This window comes from Littorina saxatilis, linkage group LG9, assembly GCF_037325665.1.
Source record: "Littorina saxatilis isolate snail1 linkage group LG9, US_GU_Lsax_2.0, whole genome shotgun sequence".
Classification (NCBI taxonomy): domain Eukaryota; kingdom Metazoa; phylum Mollusca; class Gastropoda; order Littorinimorpha; family Littorinidae; genus Littorina; species Littorina saxatilis.
Genome location: NC_090253.1, coordinates 29,457,574 through 29,483,594, shown reverse-complemented (window position 1 = coordinate 29,483,594; position 26,021 = coordinate 29,457,574). Strand labels below are relative to the sequence as shown.

Sequence of the window (26,021 nt, the reverse complement as noted above, 5' to 3'; positions counted from 1 at the left end):
TTTAAATGATAGTTCTAGGTTAATTTGTACGAAATTGAGACCTCTCTGTATAATTTTCACGGACTTCAGCAGAAAATCGAACGCCACTGTTCACGAGTACACAACAAGACATAAATTACATATTATACATATAGCCTAGGCAATTCTGCTTTAGAATATCTATACTTAATAATGTGATTTGCCACAACGTACCTTCACAGGGCAATTCCTTTGCGAGATAACAATTTTGCTTCCGCGTGCGGGGGAACGAATTGGGTGTTGTTCCTGCGGTGGACAAAACTAGGCGTGCCACCATCCACGGCGTGTTAAAGCCGAATAACGTCGGACACTATAATTAAAGACTGAGATTGTCGATGGAACCAGACGGAGCTTGACACTCCAACACTAACAACCTGTCTCGGAATCAGCATGCAGCCTACAACACTGTACGTTGATACTGTTGCCGAATTTCGGGGAAAATGTTGTGTATACAATTTTGTATCCATGGTATAGCCAGGTTTTGGAAATACGCAAAGAAGAGAATAGTCCACAATTCTATATATGAGGAAGTGAATTAAAGATTATTGTAATAAGTTAGTTTAAAACTTACAACAATATGTTGTTGTAATTTTTAAACAACACTAATGCATGCACTTTCCATTTCTGCACAGTTTTATTAAAACAGTCAGTACTTTAGAAAGGGACATAACTCTTGGACTCCGGATATAACATCACCCGCGCGTAAAAGTGACGTTATAACCGATGAACCGGATACAGCGTCACCGCGTATAACGTCGCTCAAATACATCCCCCGAGGGGTGACGTAATATCCGGAGTCGACTGTATTACGTTTGCACGGTTGTAGACCTGCGTCGAATTTTTGCACACGCGGGTTGCATCATACACACACACATTCGACGTCACGCACCCAAACTACGAACAATTTGGGAATCAAATAAAAGTTCAAGATTTTCACTATTGTTTCAAAGAAACAAAGAACAAGAACAACAAAATCACGGGTATGAAAGAAAACCACAAGCAATTTGTACTCAAGTATTTCTTTTAAGCACAGGTCCAACTCTAAGCCGAAAGAGCGGGATAAAACCAATGAAAACCACATTTTCCAGTTCACAACAAGAAGACTCCTCAGAATTACAACACTCTTTCTCCTTTCCTTTTTCCACACACACTTTTTACCTGTACCGACAAAATATATACACTTTATCCGCTCAACCTTTCACCCAAAGCAAAAACACATCCATTCGCCATGTTTCCATAATTATGGCTCTCTGCTTCCTGCAGAAAAAACAAGTCGCGTAAGGCGAAAATACAATATTTAGTCAAGTAGCTGTCGAACTCACAGAATGAAACTGAACGCAATGCCATTTTTCAGCAAGACCGTATACTCGTAGCATCGTCAGTCCACCGCTCATGGCAAAGGCAGTGAAATTGACAAGAAGAGCGGGGTAGTAGTTGCGCTAAGAAGGATAGCACGCGTTTCTGTACCTCTCTTTGTTTTAACTTTCTGAGCGTGTTTTTAATCCAAACATATCATATCTATATGTTTTTGGAATCAGGAACCGACAAGGAATAAGATGAAAGTGTTTTTAAATTGATTTCGACAATTTAATTTTGATAATAATTTTTATATATTTAATTTTCAGAGCTTGTTTTTAATCCGAATATAACATATTTATATGTTTTTGGAATCAGCAAATGATGGAGAATAAGATAAACGTAAATTTGGATCGTTTTATAAATTTTTATTTTTTTTTACAATTTTCAGATTTTTAATGACCAAAGTCATTAATTAATTTTTAAGCCACCAAGCTGAAATGCAATACCGAAGTCCGGGCTTTGTCGAAGATTACTTGACCCAAATTTCAACCAATTTGGTTGAAAAGTGAGGGCGTGACAGTGCCGCCTCAACTTTCACGAAAAGCCGGATATGACGTCATCAAAGACATTTATCAAAAAAATGAAAAAAACGTTCGGGGATTTCATACCCAGGAACTCTCATGTCAAATTTCATAAAGATCGGTCCAGTAGTTTAGTCTGAATCGCTCTACACACACACACAGACAGACAGACACACACACGCACATACACCACGACCCTCGTTTCGATTCCCCCTCGATGTTAAAATATTTAGTCAAAACTTGACTAAATATAAAAAGATAAGCATACTCATTTATTACTGAATACTGCAGGGGTGACAGCTTAATTCATACATTTTCCCCCGAGGGGACACTTTAGAAAATATACATGTTTCAATCAGTTATGTTTGTCTCTTGCTGTGCAAGTCCAATATATATCACGATATGACAACAATACTATTGATGAAAGGATGTGATAGAAGGTTGGATCTGCCATTTTGTATTCAATAGTTTGTCTGTATACCTGCTGCCGGTATCAGCATAAACAACTGTTTTATTATTCGGCAGGCTTCTCAGTACAGATTTCTGAAAGTCTCAAAAATATACAAAACAGGGACGGCACCAGGTGACATATCCCTCAATGTGTGAGAAGGGTTGGAGGTTGTTGAAGGCGTTACTAAAGTTAACAAGTGTAGGGAGGGAGTTCTGAATGACGTCATAGTGCCTTTCTATGAAAGCTACTCTGCCAAGGACTTCACAATGGTTGACAATAACGTAAAGAATGATCATGCAAGCATCGTTTTGACCTATACATAGACCAGTATATAAATTCAGTCGTCAAACAATGTGTTGAAAATAACATTGGAGCATGCCTTACTACTTTGAACACAAATAAACATATTCCAACATTTCAATTATTTTTGATGAATTAAAATAAAAAACATTATTTCAAATTGAATAATTATAAGGGTTGCTAAACTTGTTGGCATGTGTGTACATCTCCAGTGGTAATTACGCACGAAGCTACAATAATCACGTTGAGGAAAAGACAAATCTCAGGTTGACAAAAAGTGCCGCAGTGCCGAAGATCCAAGATGATAACCTTTCAACACTGAATCGCCACCAACGTCCTTATCCCAGCTGACCAGCAGCTCAGTGTCCGGCACACTGACCACACATCGCGGACGTGTCCGGACACCTTCCCCGTGTTGTCTCCCTTCTAACACGGATCTCCATTGTCCAGAACGTGTCCGGACCAGCACACGGCCTTCCTTGCTGGTCACGTATAGATTACCGGTGTGGTCAGTGCATACCTGACACGGTGACTGAAGCTGAGGATGGGTTAGTTTGTCGATTAGCTGACCTGTAGATAGGTCCGCCTTGTATACGCAGTGGTTTTCAAAGTCTGATATGTAAACATGGACTCCGTGAACGCAGAGGTAGCGGGGATCTCTCAATTCCGTCAGTAGTTGTGACGTCACAGCTTGCCCTTCGACGTTTCCTCCAAGTGTGAAGAAATCCACGCTCGGCGGCTGGTCTGATCTACCATCCCTACAGCAACTGACCACCATTCGACTATCATCGAAGGCGTCCACGCCTATGTAACGTCGTCCCGTGTAGATCCTCTGCACTACCGTTGGGGTTGGGTCGGCTGTGACGTCGATCATGTGTATGACGTTGTAATCCATTGACGTCACTGCCAACAGTTTCTCGCCTTGGGTTGGCACCAGCGCTAGTCCCCAGGGCATGGTGTCGAGATTCACTTCACTGATGTCGTAAGGTGAGGCGAGAGGGATGACTTTGACACTCGTGTTGGTAGCGTCCGTCAGGAACACGCGGTTGGACTCGCTGTCCAGGATCGCCGTTCTGACCCAGGGTTCGGCTGTGTCATTGTCTGTCCCGGGTGGAACTGTCAGGATGTGTGTGGGCGTGGCTGAAATTGTTGTGGATACAATGAGAAAATAATCATTGCAAGCCAAATCATACACTGTGAAGAAACACACACACACACACACACACACACACACACACACTTACACACACACACACACACACACACACACACACATACACACACACAAGCACGTACACGCACTAACACACACATACACACACACGTACACACATACACACACACATAAACACTAACACACACACACACGCATGCTGTCATTTCTCATTTTCGCATTGCACATGTGACAGGGCGACCAGTCACCAATTATTGAGTAAAGTTTTTGTCATTGTCCAGTCTAGTGTTTGTAGTTCATGTTGCCGATCGCTTTATGTTTTGTGTAATACCATTATCTGTTCTAAGTTAAATATTGAGATGCACATGTCCAGTCACCGGTAGATCCTAAGCGCGCTTAGCCGTCTGTGTCCATGTTCTGACCAGTCTTTGATCCTTTGAACTTCAGCCGCTCTCCTTGGAAGAGACGGGTAGTCGCTGGTCTGCATGCGGTCATTGCGTAGTAACCGGGGGTAGCTTCCCGGAGGATGGAGTGACAGGCACCGGGAGCCTGCAGGTGTTGTTATGTAATATGGCGGCCTGTGTGTCTCTGTATTCCTCGGCTAGCGGCATGTAGCAGTGGTTTTCAAGTAGGTGTTAATTCCTTTGAATTTGATCCGGGTAGATGATAGACGATGCCAGCTGGGCTCGAATGTTTTAGTCATTTACCACACCCCCCCCCTCCACCCCCTTTGTGTTCCTCCCCCTTCCTCTTGTCTTACGTTTAACCAATGAAACACGGAACCTGCTTAGAGTGTCGTGGTTACTGACGGGTGGTTACTAAGATGTTGATTGGATGTTTGTGACTCTAGCTAAAGTTTGATTATGTATGTACATGCTAGGGCGTAAAAGGGGAACTCTGAGAGACGCGAGAGAGAGTGGACGTATTTTGTTGTGTGCTCCACTAACCACACCGTATACCGTGGTTGCATTAGAAAAACGCAGCCGCCGGTTTTGGTTGCGCACTTCCGCCGTTTAACTAAGACACGCGACGTAAGTATCTCCACAAAATCACCTGTAACTTCTCACACATGACATATCATCACAGAAACATCGATTGTACTTTGGCCTAAGATGTTGCTGCATCAAACGATCGATCTGTTTCATTGCTTTAATGTGCTTGTGAACGTTGTGCTTCAATTATTTACACCTTTTTATGCGTATTCTGTGCAAGTTTTGACTTTCCACAGTCACGACGGACATTTAAGAGCATGATAATGATCACACACTATTGTGCTGTAATCAATGGCCATTCCTTGACATCTCGGTCAAATAATAAGTTTTAAAGTGGAGCAGAAGCGTCATATTTTATGAATCTGTGAGGACACCCCAAGATTTTTCGGTTGCACACTTCCGCCGTCTCTTTTTTGTTGCGGTTGCACACCGCCGTCGCAAGTGGTTGCACACCGCCGCCACTGTTTTAAAGAAAGAAACAGGACTTTATTTGTGTCTGTCTCTAGGCATGTTCCATACAGGTCTGGAAAATCATAAACCTTCTGGTGTATACTAATTTGGTAATATATTAAATTAAATAGCCTCTCTCTCTCTCTCTCTTTCTCTCTCTCTCTCTCACTCACTCTCTCTCTCTCTGTCTCTGTCTCTCTCTCTCTCTCACTCACTCTCTCTCTCTCTCTCTCTCTCTCTCTCTCTCTCTCTCTCTCTCTCTCTCTCTCTCTCTCTCTCTCTCTCTCTCTCTCTCTCTCTCTCTCTCTTATGTGGTTTTTTGTTTTGTTATTGTCATTACTCACTGTGACACCAACATTCTGTTGTGATATGGCAATAGATGCCAAAACCCCGGTTACATCGGGGGAGAGGATTTCAGATTCTACTCAACACAACGCAACACAATACAACCAACGCTCAACCACTAGTCTACTGAGATAACAATAATATAGTAAGGTAGAGTGAGATGATCACAACGAAAAGACTATTTCATTTCACTCATTAAGATACATGGATTGGTACAAACCTGATATCGAAAAATAAATATGGGATATAATCCATGCAGCTTCATGACTGCATGGCTAAACCAAATGGGCTACCCAGGAGCTGTTTTTTTGTGTGTATGTGTGTGTGTGTGATCTTTTGTCCCTGGCTTGTTTTTTGTTTGTGGTTTTTATAATGAAAGAATGTGCTCCTTTCAGGTGATGGAGTTCAAGTGCTACTACTGTTCGGACCTTTTTTCAAGACTAACGGAAGTAGTACGTCATATTGAAGCGGAGCATAGTGGTGATCCATTAAAATTTCGAAAGTTGGTACTCGATGAAGCAACGGGAAAGAGAAAGTTCGTGTCAAAAGATTTCCGGTTGACACCCGCAGAGATTAATAAAGCTGGCCAGGAGATAGAGGTGAACGATGGCAGTGGTAAGATCACAATCAAAAACAAAACGTTTGTGGATCCGTCAAACAGTGAGAGTGTAGATCAGTCGCAAAGTGAGTGTGAAGCTAGCAAACCTGAGATGCGCATGACCGGAAACAACCATATTTTACAGACGAGATCATCTATACATAGATGATCTATTTTGATGTAATCCTCAGTCTATTAATATACAGGATTACATCTCAATAGCAAAACACCATAACAATGTTTACCAAGGGTGGGTAGAAACAGAGGGTGGGCACATATCCCTCCGTTCCTGTAAACTACATCATGGAATTCTACACAAACTTCGACTTACAGGTAAGTACTCGTTTATGTTTCTAATTCCATTTCTCGTAGTTTCCAGAAACTGCGAGATCTGTGAGATTTTAAAGTTGGCTGTTTTGCTATTGACTATACTCATTCGTACATATTTCTGACACTTCACACTGTGAATTTATGTTCGCCTTGCGTGATTTGATGTTTATTTAACATTTGCAAAGCATCAAACATCGGTCAAAAGTTTTTGACCGTCAATAAAGAAGAAAAAATATCAACATAATACTGATTGTACTGACTTTCTGTTGTCTTTGTACGTTTGTGTATTAATTTCAAAAAACAAAATTCGCTCCTGCAAAGTTCCAATAATCAACCACAACTTGAATAGGGCTTCACACCGCTGTGACGATTCACATGGCTGAGATATACATCTTTCTTCATGTAACTCTTTGAGCAGTATTTGCAGGAGTACCTTGGTCCCAGTCCGTATCCATGATTGAGTCGTCGGTGATCATTGAGGGAGCTTGTTTTTGTGAAGCTTTTGCCACACTCTGGGCAGAGTTGGCGTTGGCGTGATTTCTTGTTTGGCGTAGATGTCATTTTTGGAAGTCCGATTGGAGGGTTTACAGGCTCCGTCTCCACGACTACCTCAGCGCTAATATCAAGGTAGCTGTCCAGCGTTTGAGCAGATACCTCCATCTGCAATTACAGACATGCAATTGTGACTATAAGAAACAGTAAAATCTTAGAATATTTCTCTCACGTTATTTTGATGTCTAGGCACACATCGAAATGTATGACCTGTTAATTCTGCCCATTGCTTCTTGTTTCTTTTCATCACCTATCACAAATAAAGACAAAGTCTACATTATTAAAATTACAACACTTTACTATTTACTCAAGAAAGTACACCAAAAGGTTATGAAATCATCGTCTCCAGTGACTTTTCACCAACAGCTGGCGCAATTTGATTATACCATGTACCTTCCGGGAAAGAAAGCAAGTTTTGTTGTATTGTGTACCAAACAAAGCAATTATTTTAAATTTCCGCACTGCAAAACTTTCCCCTTCTCTTTGTAAAATATTTTGAGCCTATCTATGTTTTATGTCTTAAGACGGCTCTGTGTGGTCAGTTAGACGTTAAACAATGTGAAGAAACTCTATTTTATAAGCGAAGTAGAAAAAAAAAAGCGGCGGCGGTGTGCACCCGAAGCAAAACTTCAACGGCGGCAGTGTGCAACCGACTGTGGCGGAAGTGTGCAACCGAAAATTCGTGGTGTAGTGGGGCTCCTATGTTGCAAAATCATTCAAATCATGCAACAAACACCAAATTAAGCAAATATGAAGAGTTTTATGTGCTTAACAAAACCTGATACAGAGCCATCGCGAAAAATAAAAAAATGGGTAGTTTTTAAACAATTTTTCAAAATGGCCGCCAGTGTAAACGGTTGGGTATGTTAGGCATATTTCACTTCATGTGATTAACAGCAAATTTGGCGTAAATGGACATTTGCTTTTGCTTAACAAAACCTGATACAGAGCCACCGTGAAAAAATTAAGAAATCAGTAGTTTTTTTACAATTTTCAAAATGGCCGCCAATAAAAGGGTATTTAGGCATTTTTGATGCTACAAGACATTCTCTTGCAATAGAAACTAACACAAACACATTTTTAAACAAACAATACATGTATTGTTGGTGCAGAGAATGATTGGACGGTGTGGGTGGCAGGGTTGAAGAATTTGTGGATTACCTAAACTGTGCAAAAATAAATATATTGCACCAATTTTCATACCAAAACGAAAACATTCATTCCTGTGCTGTTATATTCAATGTATGCTATTGAGGGCACTCAACTTGGCTAACTGGAACACTTTTAAGATAAAAGGTGGCCTTTACATGGGTTATTTGACCGCCGCCCAAATAAGGGTACCCCCAAAATAAAACTGATAAAAATGTAATGTATCAACTAAAAAGTCGACTAAAATTCATAATCGCTGTATTTCGAAAACGTTGTTTGTTCTCATGTGTTTACACAACTAGCACATTCCGGCAAGTGTCTATACTCAAAAGAAACTTTGGCAGTACTTGAAACAACCATCTGTCATATATACATGCGAAGTCAAAAATATGTGGGATGTAAGTCAACAAACCTGTGGCAGTTTTTAAAATATTATTTCGTGAAGATTTGAAAGTGTACTCAAACGGTTGAACTACGCCTCGTGCGTAGACACACATTCCTGAAAGTTTCAACGCAACCCACTTGGTCATTGCTAAAATACATGGATTTTAGTTGACTTGGGTATCCCTCAAATTTGACACATAAACATCTCATCCGTGAGATCGACACATACATCAGTAGGTACAATGGCACAACACTAGAAATATGCAAGATGGCGAAATAAAACAACCTGTTCTGGATGGATAATCAAGTTGACTTTCTCTTCGTATACAACAGTGACCCAGTTGTGCCTCAGGAATTGTCGTCGGCTTTTTAAAAGGTACCCGAAGTTTTTGTCACATCTCTTTGTCACGTCAAGGGTATCCTTATTTTGACGGCGTAAATGATGATGTTAAAAAAAAATGTGCCAGATAGCGAAGATGCGAGCCTTTAATGGCATAGACAGTTTGAATAAAATGACACAGGAATAAAAGTTTGAGTTGGAGTATGAAAATGGGTGCAATAATATTTTTGCACAGTTTAGATGCTGACAGTTTTCACAGGCATGCAAGCACATTTGCAGAGAGCTGTGCTCTGCAGTCCTTCTTAGCAGCGTTTGCAGCGTTTTGTTGTACAGCTCTTCTTGCAGGCACACCTCATGAGTTCTCGGCACACGCTGGATACCTCTTGAAAGCTCGTCCAGAATGACTCCCACTTTCCAGCCTTGAACTGCCAGCCCACAGAGTTTGGAAGTCTAATAGGTAGATGGCTCTTCTCAATCTCATGTCCTGCAGCAGCACCTCACTTGTAAGGGGATTATGGTCAATTTGGCAGCTCTTTTTACTGAAGAGGTACCGTCTAGCACTGTTTACACCCAGTACGTTGCTGGTTTTGTCCTACAAATGTACACCAAAAAGCTCTTGTGCTGCCCTGTCAGTGGTACTCAGCTTACAAAGAGGAGCAGACAACCTGAAGAAAGTTTGAGTGACGTCTTCAAATGCTTGCCATACTTCCCAAGCCTTCTGATTCCCCAATACCATTGAAGAACGACATAGTGTGACAGCCTGTAAGGCTATGCAAAATGGGCAGACAGGGTGACTTCTCTTGGCCAATGGCTTTGGCAATGTGGCGATACACTTCACGAGCAGAAAAAAACGCAACACAGCTGGAATGAGAAGCAGACTGTCTGGCCTCCTCTACATCCATGGTGCAGGAAATCAGCCTGGGGTACCCTTCACACAAAAGATGAAAAGTGACATTTTTATTTGAATGTATTTGAATAATGTTTACTATCTCAGAGAGTCGGTCAAAGCCGGGTTAGCAAGTCTTCACACAACAGACCAAAATGAAAGAAAATTGTATTTCATGAATTCGTATAATTCTTACTGTTTCAGGTTAAAAAACAAACAAACACAGTTTCCAGTGACCCAACTGATTCTGGAATCTTTCTGACCGCTACATTTATTCGCTTCAAACAGTCGCTAACAGAATGTTGACCATAGTGAGGGTTCGTACGTTAAACCCATCAAATTCACAGAGGTCGCTTACAAATGATGTGCAAACATGTTCCAATTAATAAAAATAAAAATATCTTACTGTTAAGATGTATTAGGTAACAAACCTTGATACAGTAGTACTACTACTAGTGAAATCGGCTCCCTTCTGTGGCACCGGAATAAATGCAGAACGCTTGTTCCCAGGAACCGGCATGTGGTGTAACTTGTATATATCCTGTAAAAATAAAATTCACACCAATGCACGGTCAACTTAAAATAAGCAAAAGGATGAGAAACAAGCAACAAACCAAAATTGTAAAACTCAAAGAGCGGTACCTCTTCATTTTTCAAAACCACTTATCTCATTTGATTAGCATACACTGTATGCTTTTGTCTGTTACCTACCGTCTTTGAAAGTTTGATCACAACACTGTAAAGACATGGGGAGTGGAGTGTTTTTATCTCCAGCTGGTCATCCTACTATCTGGCCTACCCTCACTCAGTTTTTGACTCTACCCCTCCCCACCTTATGGAAGTCCTTAACGTAGGCAGGACTAATCATTTATCATACCATGAACAATCTCTTTCTCCTCGCCTTTTATTCAAAGTTCGTTTAATCTGTTTAAAATCACCAGCGTGGCGATCATGATTTCCTTACTTGTAATCAACAGATAGATCTAGATCTATCAGCATCACAATCCAGCTGATGAGCTATTGCAAGATTAAACAAAGTCTCTGCATTTCAGCGCTTCACCCGATGAATAACAGACCCCAGGGGAGAATTAAACAGTAAAATGATGTGACATTGGTGAATGGATGCGTATTCTTGAAAACTTACCTTCAGAAACGTTGTTTTCGCTCAAATCAAAACACGCAATGTTGCGGAGGCCGCCATCTTGAATTTTCATGCTGCGGATATATAAAATTCTAAAAACGATCAAATTAAATACCAGAACACAAAAATACCCATAAGAGTATTTATGTCATGCATGTGTTATCAGCAGACAACTTCTGGTGCATGGTAAACCATTGAATTTTACATTTGCTGAGTTGGGAATATTTACTGCTGAGCGCTTTTGGTACGAATTTCGTCTGCTGTAAATGCAGCCTTTTATTCCCTATCAAAGACAAAAAAACCGATTTCTGAAGTGGCTCTGTATCTGAAATCCCTTAAATAATTATAAGGAACAATATCACAAAGTATGATGTTTGTTGCAAGATGTGAATGATTTATGAGTGCGTCTGCAACATACGAGCCCCACTAGTGTGTCCTCACAGATTCATGAAATATGACGCTTCTGTTCCACTTTAAAACTTAATATTTGACCCCGATGTCAAGGAATTGCCATTGATTACAGCACAATAGTGTGTGATCATTATCATGCTCTTAAATGTCCGTAGTGACTGTGGAAAGTCAAAACTTGCACAGAATACGCATAAAAAGGTGTAAATAATTGAAGCACAACGTTCACAAGCACATTAAAGCATTGAAACAGATCGATCGTTCGATGCAGCAACATCTTAGGCCAAAGTACAATCGATGTTTCTGTGATGATATGTCATGTGTGAGAAGTTACAGGTGATTTTGTGGAGATACTTACGTCGCGTGTCTTAGTTAAACGGCGGAAGTGCGCAACCAAAACCGGCGGCTGCGTTTTTCTAATGCAACCACGGTATACGGTGTGCTAACTGCGGACAAGATGTAGTCAACTTTGTATTGTGGCTTGTAGCCACCGGCTTCGGTGGGTTGGCGAAGAGGAGGAGGGAAGATCGAGAGACACAGAAATAAAGTTTGCCATGCCAGTATTCTACTGTTCAGTGTCGCCATGTCATCTGTTGTGTCCGTGAGTGATAGTCCAGAGAGAGTCCGTAACATATCATCAGAGAAACAAAAGATCAGTTCCCCGAACCTCCACAAAAGTTTGCCATGCCAGTATTCTGCTGTTGTCATGTCTGTCATCTGTTGTGGACGAAATGGAGATAAAGACGTGTATGTCTTTGTATGTGTGTCCGTGAGTGATAGTCCAGTGAGTCCGTAACACATCATCAAGAAAACAAAAGATCGAGTTTCCCGAACCCTTCCACACTGACACACATCCGACAAAAGTGCATGTACAAATTCATTAGTATGCTGCACATCCGGACACTTTTACAGTTACCGACCCAACAGTGTGCCTCTAAAAGAAACAGATGATACTGTCGGTGTCACGTGTAACAGTTTGCTGGCTATTTTTGCAGGCGCTTTGAATTACAGCCCGTGACAAAATCATAACCAATTATAAAGCACTCACGATTGTGATCCATGGGAGTTAACTTGTACTTTGTGCCGCCAGCTGCCGTCGGATTGTGTCCCCTGAAATGAAAGTTATTGGTTTGTGTAAACCAACTACGATCCACCACATTAACAAACCATAACGATGTTTTGATTTTTACACTAGTGCCTCGATGCAAAACACATTCTTTGAAAAAGTGTCAGTTTCAAGGAAAAGTAGCCAGGGTGACCAACAGCGGTTAGCGTTCCAACGAAAGTATGTTTGTAATGTATGTAAAACCTTTGGGAGCTCTGTAATCAGAAACTTACGGGTTACTGGAGGCGCAATAGTTTCTCTGTTGAATTTTATTTTAACTTAATGAAATTGTCCGAGTTCAGTCCGATGATTTGTATATGATGAAGAATATAGAATAGTGTCTTGATTTTATCTTGATCTATTTTTGACAGCAAGACCATTTCCGGCAAGATAATTGAGGAAACCTAACAAAGCGGTAATTAAGTTTTTCTTATTTTTCTGTAGGAAAGGTTTAAGTCAATTGTTTAATTCGCCAACATGCAACCTAAAACTACTGGATAAAATATGTTTAAGCTACATTGAACTATAAGTATCAGACCGAGACTTAACAACGCCAGCTATAATATTGGTGTCTTTTGTTGGCGTACATTTTTCTGATATATTAAATTTGGTTTTCACATATACAGGCAAACCATTACTAACTCGTTTAAGGCAGTAGGTCTTTTCATTGCTCATACATTACCTTGAATTTGTAAATTGCAGTGTGGATTATGAAAATGTGTTCGACCTTTGGCTCCGTCAGGCGACTGTAACCTCTGACTAGCTCTGTGTGGAACTGGAAGTATCTCCGTGGGTTTTGCCCTTGTTTAATGTCCTTGTTCAAAAGGTTCTTTAGGGCTAAACTGTACGTTTTGGTATTCCAAATTATGACGCAACACAGCAGGTATTAACTCTTTTTGAAAATGTCACAACTGCTTTCCTGTCATAGATGTGCCACAATGAAGAATCGGGACTCAGATTCAAAAGATCGTGTATTAAAATCACAATTTACATTGTGTCGCAATGCGTTGCCGGAAATGTCCCTTGGTCTTCGCTATGTCAAATTGTCTGCAAAACCTGCCGTATGAGTTTCAGCCAAAGAACCTTGGACATACCATAGTCTCACTGACAACTTAAAACGTGCGAAAAAAACACTCTTCACATTAAAGACCACTAAATGTTAAGTCTTGGGCTTTCAACACATCTACAATAGTCTTAATGATAGCCGACAGCAAAAATAAACTCCTCACTGACCTCGTATTTAATACTCATGTAATAGAGACGGACTGGATTTTAAACACTGCCGACACGGCCACAATCTCTTCGAGAACTGGCTACATTACAGTTGTGAATTCTTTTTCTGTGATAACCTTCCGCATACGTCAAACATGGGGGAGAAACACGGTGGATCAGCGGTAAAAATAGACCGGTTTTGGACTATAGAAACGTTATTCAGCATTGACATGTGTAATGCAATCAGAGGTTGATTTTGAAAGATAACATTCAGGGTATGACTCGACTAGCATGCGATAGAGCATTTTTATGTAAACACATTCACGTGCGTCTGAGTGCTTTATTATCTATGTGTGCGTTCCTTTCAAAGAGCCCGATCACAATGAAGGTATGATTCGACACGTTACAGCGAGCGGGAAACCCCGGTAGTAGCAACACAACACACTTAGTTTAAAGCTGCATTCAGAAAACCGTCCATGGGTGATTTTATTTTTTATTTTTTCAGACTGTGAGTTTTTTTAGACTGTCACTCAATATAGAGACGGTGGTTTTCGTATACTACTTTTTGCAGTGCAGGAGAGCTTGTTAATGAAATTGTAATATGCTGCTTAGAACATTACAGGCAGCCACTGCCAAACAAAGATAATTATACGTAATATCAGTACAGAAACCTAAACAACAAAATGTCTGCCGGCACAATCTTCTTCTTCTCTTCTGCGTTCGTGGGCTGAAACTCCTACCGCTTTTACTTGTGTAGCCGTGTGGCGATTTCATGAAGGTACTGTTGCCCCTCTCTTTCAGTACTCCCTGTCTATTATCTTCCCCTGACCCAAGTTGTGTCTCCCGCTAGGATTATTGTGTGTTATAGCTAATTGTAGGTGCGTAGGGAGGCTGGTTTCTTATTGGTTGATTGTTTGAACGGGTGCGCGCGTGAGTCAGAATAATAGCGTGGGCTAGAAGAGTACCCGGTGTGATTTCGAAGTGTGAAGACGTCGAGTCGGAGTGTCAGTGTGCGTATCTTGGATTGTGATGTTTTAGTTGTAGTTGAACGATGTTTATGTTTCTGTAATAATCAATGCAAGTAGTGTAGTTTGGGCCATTATAACTGTAGTTTGGCGAAGGAGTGATTCGAGGATTGTTTAGAGAGACTTTGTGTGTGTGTTCAGTTGTGAGTTGAACAAACGTTTTAGAGCTGGGTTTATATCAGCGAAGTGACTTTCGACCGGGATCGAAATTCAAGTTCCGACGAGTTGTGTGCGGCTGTATATTGAGGAAGGAACTACTCTGCTTTCTGGTGTCTGCTTTCTGGTGTACGTTAAATAAAAGTCACGTTATCGCAACCTCTGTCTTGGCGTCTCATTTATGCTTCCTGGCCTATTTTCCCCCTTCCACTCCACCCTATCACAGTTGTATGACCGTTTTAACCCCGCCATTTAGGCAGTAATACTCTGTTTTCGGGGGAAGTATGCTGGAATATTTCGTGTTTCTATAACCCACCTAACCATGACATTGATTACAGGATCCTTTCCTTGCGCACTTGGTCTTGTTTTTGCAGGTACACACGCTAGGGAATAGGACACTACCAGGTCTGCACATAACTTAATCTGAGAGATTCGAAAACTGTGAACCCTTAACCCATTAGGCACGGCCGGGATTCAAACATGCGAGCTTCCGAATGGGAGGCCGGTGTCACGATTTCATCTTTCGCCTGTGTACATATTTCCCCCTCGACATATACTCAAGACTGAAATGTTGTTTCCTGGTAAAATTAAGAAGTGAAATTATTTATGGACGAGAAGCATGTCAGTTTCTTGCATGTGAAGAAAATTGGTGGTAAAATTTAATAGATTTCAACCCCAAAATCCGAATTCTTCAAAAACGTGTACTGAGTGGTTACGTCCCTTGAGTAAGAAGGAAAACATTTTAGGATGAATCAAATTTCTAAGTTAAATAAAACAAATTGGTTGGACAAATTTGGCCCCATGAATGTAAGGTACACAAGGTCGCTCATCAGTACTATTGAAGGGTGTTTTTTTGTTCAGTGTAGAGTTTATACTAGATCAACGAGGCCGAGAAGCGAAATATCAACACGGCGAAAGATGAAAACGTCACACCTGCGTCTTATCCACGAGGCCAATGTCTGCCCCCCACACCATAACACCCCTGTCCAGCGCTTTCTTCTATTGATGTACAACCATCATACAAATTACCCTGCTTAGAAAGATACAAAAGAAAAACAAGTACTTGTGCAAAGTTTGTTGAGGAGTTCTATTCTATCCACCATGCGAATAAATTTATGAATATGATTACTGATATGATACTCCAGGTCAACTCTGGCGTTGGCGTCCCCAAGGGCAGTGACCTTGTCGTCTGCAAGGATGCTATGAAGGTTGCGCAGAACAGAGTAAAACGTCTTCCTTTCTGCAAGTTCTTCTATAAGAGTTGGAGAGTACACACTGAAAACCGTGGCGTATTGCTGGTTTCGGACAGTCTAGCACTGCTTGACATATCGGGGGGTATTACATCAGACTTGTTCCTTGTCCTAGACTGCTAGCCTTGTCAAGGCTTTTGAGCTCCAGCAGACCGGGAGATGAATATAAGGAATTCAGTAATGTCACTGCAACACACACTCACACTTTTCGTGCATGATACGGTACGCTGAGCGACAGCTGCTGTTATTGCCTTCGACAAACGGGACCTGGTTGATTTCGATTGCAGCATCATTTTTCTGTGACTGTAATACTTACATATGTGCTAAGAACACTGTGGCCTTATCATTTTGGGTCAACCGCAACACAAAGTTATTTTGCAACACACACACACCGACACACACACACACACACACACATACACACACACCCGCATACACACATCACGCTCGCACGAAATGACATATACATGTCCCCAGAAGCAAATACACACACATACACACAAGCACACACCCACCCCCCCCACACACACACACACTATCACTACCACCACCTCCACCACCACCTCCACCATCACCACCACCCTCGTCTCAATTCACAGTCTGAAAACTTATCTTCAAAACTTGACTTTATGTTTAAAACGTAACACGGCCTTTGCCGGATGCAATTGTTCAAAACAGCACGCCCTCTGTAGCATATTACTGCACGAAGAGTGTTGATTTGCATACAACCAGTCGTACGTATGAAGCTAATATGTAGAGGTTACATGCCGAGTCTCAGTGATTATTAAAAATAATGGTCGAAGTTAGCGGATCATGAAAAATGCGAGCTTTAGCGAGCTTTTTCATGACCGCGAACTGAGACCATTATTTTTTATAATCACTGAGACGAGGTGTGTAACCTCTTTATTCCTCCTTTCTTCAGTTATTCAAAGAAAAGAGGAGTTTTTTTGCGAAAGTTTGATCGAATCCTATTCACTCAACCAGTCAACCTGCGCAGGCGATCGATTAATGTGCGGTTGTATAGTTCCGTGCAAATCATTCCATTCTGTTAACACTTCTTGTCAGTTTTCCTATTTTGGACTAAAATCAAGTACACAGATATGCTGTTATTCTGCTGTGGCGGTAAAGGCAGATATTGTGTGTTCTGTATATGTTTTGGTATCGCTTAGGATAATGTTCTTTTGTCAAATGTTCTTTTGTTCCTTTCATACAACGTGTAGCGGGCTGGGATAATATGCAGTGCGTCGTCGGTCCCGTTGAAGTTACATATATATGTGAGCGGAGCCCCTAAGCGGAATAATGTTACCACACTGAAAACAGCGATTCTGACAGCAGCTGGTTGGCTGTGAGATTGACTTCCTGGTCGCTCGAAGTCGGTTGTGTGCTCTGCGCCTAGTCAGTGTTGTCGATTCATTCCGCACAAAACTGTGCATTGTTGCGCAGTCATGCGAGGCCCTAGCTCTCCTCGTAGGTTGTATACAAACTTACCTTTCAAAGATATACTGTAGGTTGTCAACGGGAATTGTTTAGAAGGAGCAGATATAGAGAATACTACATGGCTTGCTGTGTCGTACCAGATTTACACGAGTTTTTTTTTTTAATATTGAACTGCGAGCGAAAGCGAGCTGTTCACTATTTGAAAAAGCAACGAGTGTAAATCTGGTACGACACAGCAAGCCATGTAGTATTCTGTTTATCCTACATACTGTACTTACGTGTATTTTACTGAAAATGTCCTGCATTCGAGGCAGCTAAATTGAAGACGCTTGTTTTGGAACCTCGATCTCTTCTAAAGCCTCGTACAATCTATTACGTCAAAGCAAAAAAACGTCACTCTGAAAGTGTGGCGTGACGTGTTAGTTCTAAAGATTCATCGAGGGTAATTAGCGAGCGCAATTTGTGTTTCTATAATGACGTTTGTCTCGGTGACTTTGGCATCATAAGCAGTGGAAAAACAGGTCCCTGCCAGACTTGCTTGACATGACCTCATTTGCATGATATACACACGTGTGATTTGAACGATTATTATCTCACGGGTGTCTCCCTCACGTATGTAGGATAAACTCAGTTATTAACAAGGGTCCCAGCATTATAAAGTTATAGACTGATAAGGCCAAACAATAATAGGGTCGGTAGGTCGGCTTTTTTTGTTTTTGTTTTTCTTTTTTTAAGTCACGGTATGGTTCGCAAAATGTGCCAGAGGTGGTTTTTTTCGTTTTATTTTTTTAAAAATAAACAAGTCGCGTAAGGCGAAAATACAATATTTAGTCAAGTAGCTGTCGAACTCACAGAATGAAACTGAACGCAATGCCATTTTTCAGCAAGACCGTATACTCGTAGCATCGTCAGTCCACCACTCATGGCAAAGGCAGTGAAATTGACAAGAAGAGCGGGGTAGTAGTTGCGCTAAGAAGGATAGCACGCTTTTCTGTACCTCTCTTTGTTTTAACTTTCTGAGCGTGTTTTTAATCCAAACATATCATATCTATATGTTTTTGGAATCAGGAACCGACAAGGAATAAGATGAAAGTGTTTTTAAATTGATTTCGACAATTTAATTTTGATAATAATTTTTATATATTTAATTTTCAGAGCTTGTTTTTAATCCGAATATAACATATTTATATGTTTTTGGAATCAGCAAATGATGGAGAATAAGATAAACGTAAATTTGGATCGTTTTATAAATTTTTATTTTTTTTTTACAATTTTCAGATTTTTAATGACCAAAGTCATTAATTAATTTTTAAGCCACCAAGCTGAAATGCAATACCGAACCCCGGGCTTCGTGGAAGATTACTTGACCAAAATTTCAACCAATTTGGTTGAAAAATGAGAGCGTGACAGTGCCGCCTCAACTTTCACGAAAAGCCGGATATGACGTCATCAAAGACATTTATCAAAAAAATGAAAAAAACGTTCGGGGATTTCATACCCAGGAACTCTCATGTCAAATTTCATAAAGATCGGTCCAGTAGTTTAGTCTGAATCGCTCTACACACACACACACAGACACACACACACACACACACACACACACACACGCACATACACCACGACCCTCGTTTCGATTCCCCCTCGATGTTAAAATATTTAGTCAAAACTTGACTAAATATAAAAAATAGGGGCGGTCGGATTGCCCTAAACCAACATATATTTTTTGTTTGGCCTAACTGTGCATGCTACAGCCGCTATTTTCCGACGGGAAGGGGAACATTTTCGCATTAAATATAACCTTTTCTACTTCAGTTCACAACCATATCGTAACTAGATATGGGTAACTGCACAAATTACTCCTGAGATTGCTGTCCTTGCTACTCGGAGCCGCGAGTTATGAAATTCCACAGCCGGCGTATCGGGAGAATACACGATGCTCTCATACTTTTGGTGTTGGCTTTTATCTGCTGGTGAGTATTTTTCTACCTATCCACTTCCTTTTTTCCTTGAACTTCATTTTACACTGAGCATCAAAACTTAAGGATAATGTTTCAGTGGTATAGTACAGATGTTAAACAGCAGTGTTTCCGTCGGAAACATTTGTGCATTTGAAGATCTGCCTTTCTTCTACTCAAAAAAGGGTTTATTTGATTTGAGGAATATTTACGGATGAAATCAGAGGTCCCACACCTTCCATCAAAAATGGTTCCCTTTGAGCCGTTGAAAATTTCAAAATGTACTAACTCTGCCTGCAGATCAACTGTTTTGTTCTGAAGGCTTCATACAAATCATGTATCCGCACCTGTCACGTTTCAATATATCACTCAAGGTGATTATGAACCGGTTAATTACTACTAATTAACTAACCACACCACGATCCACTCTCGCAGGCATACAATTAAATAGAGTCAACAAAAGTATAAGTTTCAGACGCCTGTTTATGTATAAACTCTCCACCTCCCTCGAGCCTTCACTCAAAATATGTTCCTTTTACGTTCTCAACACGTAAAAAACCAGTGTTCACTGACAAAATGCCAGTAGTATGTAGAAAATTATAGGAACACGCTGAACCCGTGTAAATATAGTTAAATGAGAATGTTCTGTTCGAAAAGCTCTAGTTCGTGCAGGTGTCCACACCCCACGTTGTCACTACTCCAATGAAATCATAGATACGAAAAGACAACGGTGGTCAACGGGGTGCGTACGACATGGTGCACTTAGCTTTATCTCTGCTGCTGCTGCTTAGCCGGTATGCTGGTTAGTCGGTTCGCTGGTTAGCCGGTCCGCTGGTTAGCCGGTTCGCTGGTTAGCCGGTCCGCTGGTTAGCCGGTCTCCTGCCGGGGTTAGCCGGTCTCCTGGTTAGCGTAGCCTCAACAGTTCCCGCCAGAGTCAGCCGTGCCGATGTTACGGGAACGTAACGAACGAACGAAACGAACGAACGAAGGAAGGCTGCAAACAGAAAGCATCGGTGCACTAAACATGTCAGCTACCCCTCACCCACCACCTTAAAACATGTCATCTTTAAATATCTCATCGAGCACGTGGGCCTGCACAAAACTGACTTTTTACAACAACAAAACAGCCATTTTCCGTCCTTCTCTCCCTATCTGCAAAAACCATATACAGATTAGTATTTTAGCGTCACAGAGAGTAAATTATGCGCTAACCTGGAAAGAACAACAGAGAGTATTTCATTCCCCAACACAGACTCATCAACAGCGTTAAATAATGATTTATTACCTCAAAAGCCTATGATTGTAACTCTCAATGGAAGCAAAGTCCGCCTCCTCCCTGGAACAGTCTCTGTTCGTCAACAGTGACCCAAAACGTCCAGAACCCCTTGTCGAATCCTTATGCGAAAGCCATCGCCGACGAAGGAAATGTGACGACTTGTCCTCAGCAAAATACGTGGCAGAGGAAAGGAATAACTTGTGGAAGTTCCCCTAGAGTGCCGAATATGATACTCGGTGAAAAACCATCATACTCTGGTAACTGTGTGTTAGGTCCTTCCCCTTCTGCCGCTGGGTGTCAAGTGTGTCGTCCTTGAGTCTCTGACAGACCACCTAGCCAAATACACGTGACTGACCTTGTCACCAAACCAGTCCAGCTATACACAGTTTTGCCTCCCCAAGCAGGAAAAAGACACGAGAAACTCAATCCCTGAAAATCCCGTGCGCGCTGTCAGCGAAAAAAACCGTCAGCCCTATGACAGCAGAAACCTGCACTGTGAAGCTCGTGCGTTTCAAAACATCCGTGCTCGGGAGCACTGTCAGCAAAAACTCTGCTGTGTCCAATATCACGCACAGGCGCTTTCTATCATACATTGACCCAGAACAGGCACTCCACTGAGTGACGCTTTCTTGGTCTCTGTCACCCGATCGTGACACACCTCCCCTCTTCAAGACGAAACCTCGGTTTCGCTCACAGTCATGTTCTCCTCTACAGCCCGAGAGAGAAAGTCAGCTCCAACATTGTTGGCGCCCGGAATGACGCGTACCGTGAATTGGTACGGTTGGAGAATCAACGCCCAGCGCATAAGTCTGGCGTTTGCCAACCTTGCAACCTGAAGATATTGCAGAGGTTGATGGTCCGTCTCCAGACAGAAAGGTCGTCCGTACAGGTACGCTTCGAACTTCTGGATGCCCCAGACAATGGCGAGACACTCGCGTTCAACCGTTGCATACGCTGCCTCGGCCGAGGTCAGCTTACGGCTGGCGAAGCAAACAGGGTGCAAAAACCCCTCTGTCTCCTGAAGCAACACTGCCCCAAGTCCCTTCCCTGAAGCGTCTGTCCTCAGCACGAAGTCCTTGTTCAGGTCTGGTAGTCGGAGAATAGGCTGACTGGTGAGTCGCCTCTTCAGGGTGTTGAATGCGGAGCTACATTCCTCAGTCCACACTACAACGGTCGGTTGTAGTTTCTTGGTAAGGTTGGTCAGTGGTAGAGCGATTTCGGCAAAGTGCGGGATGAAGCGTCTATAGAAGCTGGCTAGGCCCAGGAAAGACCTGACTTCTTTCTTCGTGCGCGGTGGCTCCGCCTCCCGAATCTTCTGGATCTTGTCGTCCTCTGGAACGAGCAATCCCTCGCCGACAACATGACCCAGGAAAGACAATTCCCGGAATCCCAAGTAGCACTTGGACGGTTTAGCTCCCAGATTTCCGTCCTTCAACCTTCCGAACACGTCGCGCAGGGCGTCGAGATGTTCAGTCCATGTCTCTGTCGCGATCAGCACATCGTCGATGAAACTGCTGATGTCCTCGCGCTTCAATGGTTCCAAAAGTTTCCTCATCATGCGAGTGAAGACGGCACCTGCATTCTGTAGACCAAAAGGCATGACTGTCCACTGGAACTGGCCGAATGGAGTGGTAAATGCAGTCTTTGGGCGGTCTTCCTCGGCAACTGGGATTTGCCAGTATCCCTTGGTGAGGTCCAGTTTGGAAAAGTACTTGGCCTTGGCCAAGTGACTGAAGAGGTAGTCCACATCAGGCATGGGTTCCGCGTCAAACGCCGTAATCTTGTTCAGCTTCCGGTAGTCAACACAGAACCTGACGCGTCCATCCTTCTTCTTTACAAGCACAATTGGTGAACTGTAGGGAGAGTTCGCTGGCTCGATGACGCCCAACTTCGTCATGTCGGCGATTTCCTTCCTGACCACCTCCTTCTGGGCATGAGGCATGGGATACTGCTTCGTCCTCACTGGCTGTTTCTCCAGCAAGTCGAAGGTAAACTCCTCTAGATGCGTCTGAAGTGGTATGTCTGTAAGGACCCGTGCTGCATCCTTCAGGATCTCTTGCAGGTCCGCCTGCTGGTCGTCCCCAAGATCAGGTGAGATGTGCACGTCCGTGAGATCCTCACTAGCCTCCAGCGGACAAACTGGTACCCGTCCTCCTCCCTGTTCTTCCGTTGTCTCGTCCATCACGACAGCAACTGCTTCTGTCACTTTGTCCTTTTCCCCGTAGGCAGTCCTCTCTATGTAGGCGCGCAGCAGGTTGGCGTGGTACAGGCGTGCTTTCCCGTTCATGACGATCCTGTAGTCGTTTTGGCCCACTTTCGCTGTCACCTCAAAAGGTCCTTGCCACTGCAGTTGTAGCTTGTTGTGTTTGACAGGTAGAAGTAGCAACACCCGTTCTCCAATCTTGAAGCTGCGCGGCCGTGCCTTGCGGTCGAATCCTCGCGCGTAACGCTGTGCTGCTCTTCCCAGGTTCTCTTGAGCCAATTTGCAGGTCTCTTCAATCCTGTTCCTGAGTTCTACGATGTAGGTCGCTGTCGTCTGCACCTCCTCGTCAGCTTCTTCGTCCGTCCAAGCTTGACGCAGGATAGCCATGGGACCGCGTACCTGTCTGCCGTACAACAACTCAAATGGGGAAAAACCCAAGCTCTCCTGAGGAACCTCGCGGTATGCAAAAAGCAATGCTGGGATGTACCTGTCCCACGTGCGTGGTTTCTCCTGAGCTAGTTTCCTCAGCATGGTCTTCAAGGTGCCATTGAACCTTTCCACCAGTCCGTTGCACTGAGCATGGTAAGGAGTGGTGAAGTGCTGCTCCAGTGATAGCAGTCGTGCTGCCTCCGCCATCACTCCTCCCGTGAACTGCGTGCCTCTGTCGGTGAGTACCTCTGATGGAATTCCCAGCCGGGACCACATAGTAACCAGAGCCTCAGCTACTCGCGTGGCTTCAATCGATTTCAGAGGGATCGCCTCTGGGTATCGAGTAGCGTAGTCCACCATGGTCAAAATGTATCTGTTTCCGTCCTCAGACGCAGGCAAGATGGGCCCGATGATGTCCACTGCCACCCGACGAAAGGGTTCGTCGATGAGCGGCATCTTCTCTAAGGGGACCTTCCTCACCCTTCCTTTGGCAACCACCTTCTGGCACTTATCGCAGGACGCACAGAAACGTCGGACATCCGTGCAGATGCCTGGCCAGTAAAAGTGGCGCCAGACACGATCCGTGGTCTTCTTGGTACCAAGATGACCTCCCAGAATCGAGTCGTGTGCCGTTGCCATGACACCCTCGCGAAACTCGCGAGGCACGACAACCTGTTTGAATGTACCTTCTTGGTTGCTGAACTCACGGTAGAGCAACTTCTTGTCCCTGAGGAACTTTGACCTCCCATGCTTCCCGCTCAGCTTCACCTTCCCCGACTTCGCGTGCTCCCGAGGAGTAGCTAAGGTCGGGTCAGAATCCTGAGCCTTCGCGAGAAGCGCGGGGGTCACGTTCCCCAGGGCAGCTCGTGCAGCAGGTAGGGGTTTGAGAGGTTTGTCCTCTCGCTCCGCCTGTGCCCGCGTGAGCACTGAAATGACGTCGGGAGACCGATAAACGGGAACCTCCCTGGTGACGCCGTCCACAAACTGAACCCGGTTTCCAATGAGCAGGTCGCATGGAGGATCGTCCATGACGACGGCCACAATGGTCCCCGTGAACAACGGGGTTACGACCTTGATCACTGCCGTGTTCAAGTCGTAAGCGTGAGATGCCTCGGCCATTCTCACCCTGATGCTGTCTCCTGTGTAGGCCATAGCTGGAACTAGACTCGCCCGAACCACTATCATGTCTGCCCCTGTGTCCCGCAGACCTTCGCCCTTCACTCCGTTAACGTAGACGTTGCAGTGGGGCTGGAAATGTTTCCTGGAGCACGGAACGCAGAGTTGTGGGATGGTGCATGAGCTCGTGACGTCCCTGAACTCCTCACTGCCAACGAAGTGAACGCCCTTCTGGTCAGCCTGTCTCTTGTGGCAGTCCTTCTTCACGTGGCCCCGCTTGTTGCAGTAGTAACACTGGATGTCAGTTCTGGAACTCGATCCCTTGTGTCCCTGATCGTCCTTCCCGTCCTTGGGTCCTGAAGAACCCGAATTTCCCGTTTTTCCTGGCCGTGAGCCTGAAGATTTGCCGGAGATCGCCTGGGCGTCCTCGTGCACTCTGATCCAGTCGGCTGCCTCCTGAGTAGTCTTGGGCTGGTGCTCCTGCACGAAGGTCACCACCTCAGGTCGCAGGCTGGACATCAGTTGTTCCATGACTATGAGGTCGGCAAGGTCGTTGACGGTCCAGTCCTTTTCGGCCATCTCCACCCAGCGCCGCAGGTAGAGGTTAAGGCGTGCCACAAACTGATGACTCAGCTCGCCGCTCAGTCTCTTGCTGTTACGCAGACGTCGTCTGTAGGCTTCAGCAGTCAGGTTAAAGCGCTGGAGTAACGCCTTCTTAAGTGCCTGATAGTCTCTCGCCTCGTCGTCCTCCAAAGCGTTGTAGAGCTGCAATGCGCGTCCCTTTAAGCAGGTGCTAAGGCGGCTAGCCCACGTGGCCTCTTCCCACTTCTGGTCAGATGCAATGCGCTCAAACCGGCGTAAAAAGTCGTCGAGCTCGTCCTTGTCATCGTCGAACGTCGGCAGTCTCGTACGGTCGGCAACAAACGTCGGCGCGCTAGCCTGAGTGAGCGTACCCTTCTCGGCCTGTAGCCTAGCTAGCTCTAGCTGGTGATCGCGATCCGCCTGTTCCTTCCGGTCTAGTCTGTCACGTTCGTCTTTCTTTTCCTGTCTGTCAAGTTCGGCCTGTCGTTCGGCCTGTCGTTCCCTTTCTTGTCTGTCAAGATCGTCTTTCCGTTCTCTTTCCTGTCTGTCTCGTTCGTCTTTCCTTTCCTGTCTGTCTCGTTCGTCTTTCTCTTTCTTGTCCTGTCGGTCACGTTCGGCCTGTCGTTCTTGTCTGTCAAGCTCTTCTTTTCTCGTCTGTCGCTCTATGTCTTCCCTACGTTCCAGCTCCTTGCGTTTAAGCAAACTACGCGCTCTAACGCGTGCGTCTCGCTCTGTCTGTTCCTCGCTACCAGGAGTCTCAAAAGTTAATCTCTTCGTAGGAGATCCCCCTGTAGCCATGGTTAGTTTTAGCAAAGCTTTATTACCAAAGTAAGTCTAACGCAGCTATAGCTAGAACACGCGGTGACGAAAGCGGTGG

The 26,021-nt window shown here is 43.7% G+C and overlaps 1 protein-coding gene across 6 annotated transcripts in view; it reads right to left on the bottom strand.

Annotated features, from left to right (window-relative positions):
• Positions 1–311: 311 nt before the first annotated feature.
• LOC138975821 (uncharacterized) overlaps positions 312–26,021 on the bottom strand; it is a 28,473-nt gene continuing 2,763 nt past the window's right edge. Inside the window, exons 1-3 of one of the 6 annotated variants that reach the window (XM_070348582.1) lie at positions 13,737–14,013; positions 12,447–12,508; positions 312–3,789 (exon numbers count right to left, since the gene is read on the bottom strand). In XM_070348582.1, coding sequence (XP_070204683.1) covers positions 2,912–3,789; positions 12,447–12,459 — 891 coding nt within the window. In that variant the 5' untranslated portion in view covers positions 12,460–12,508; positions 13,737–14,013 and the 3' untranslated portion in view covers positions 312–2,911. The other 5 variants (XM_070348581.1, XR_011458765.1, XR_011458766.1 and 2 more) reach the window with 5 other exon arrangements.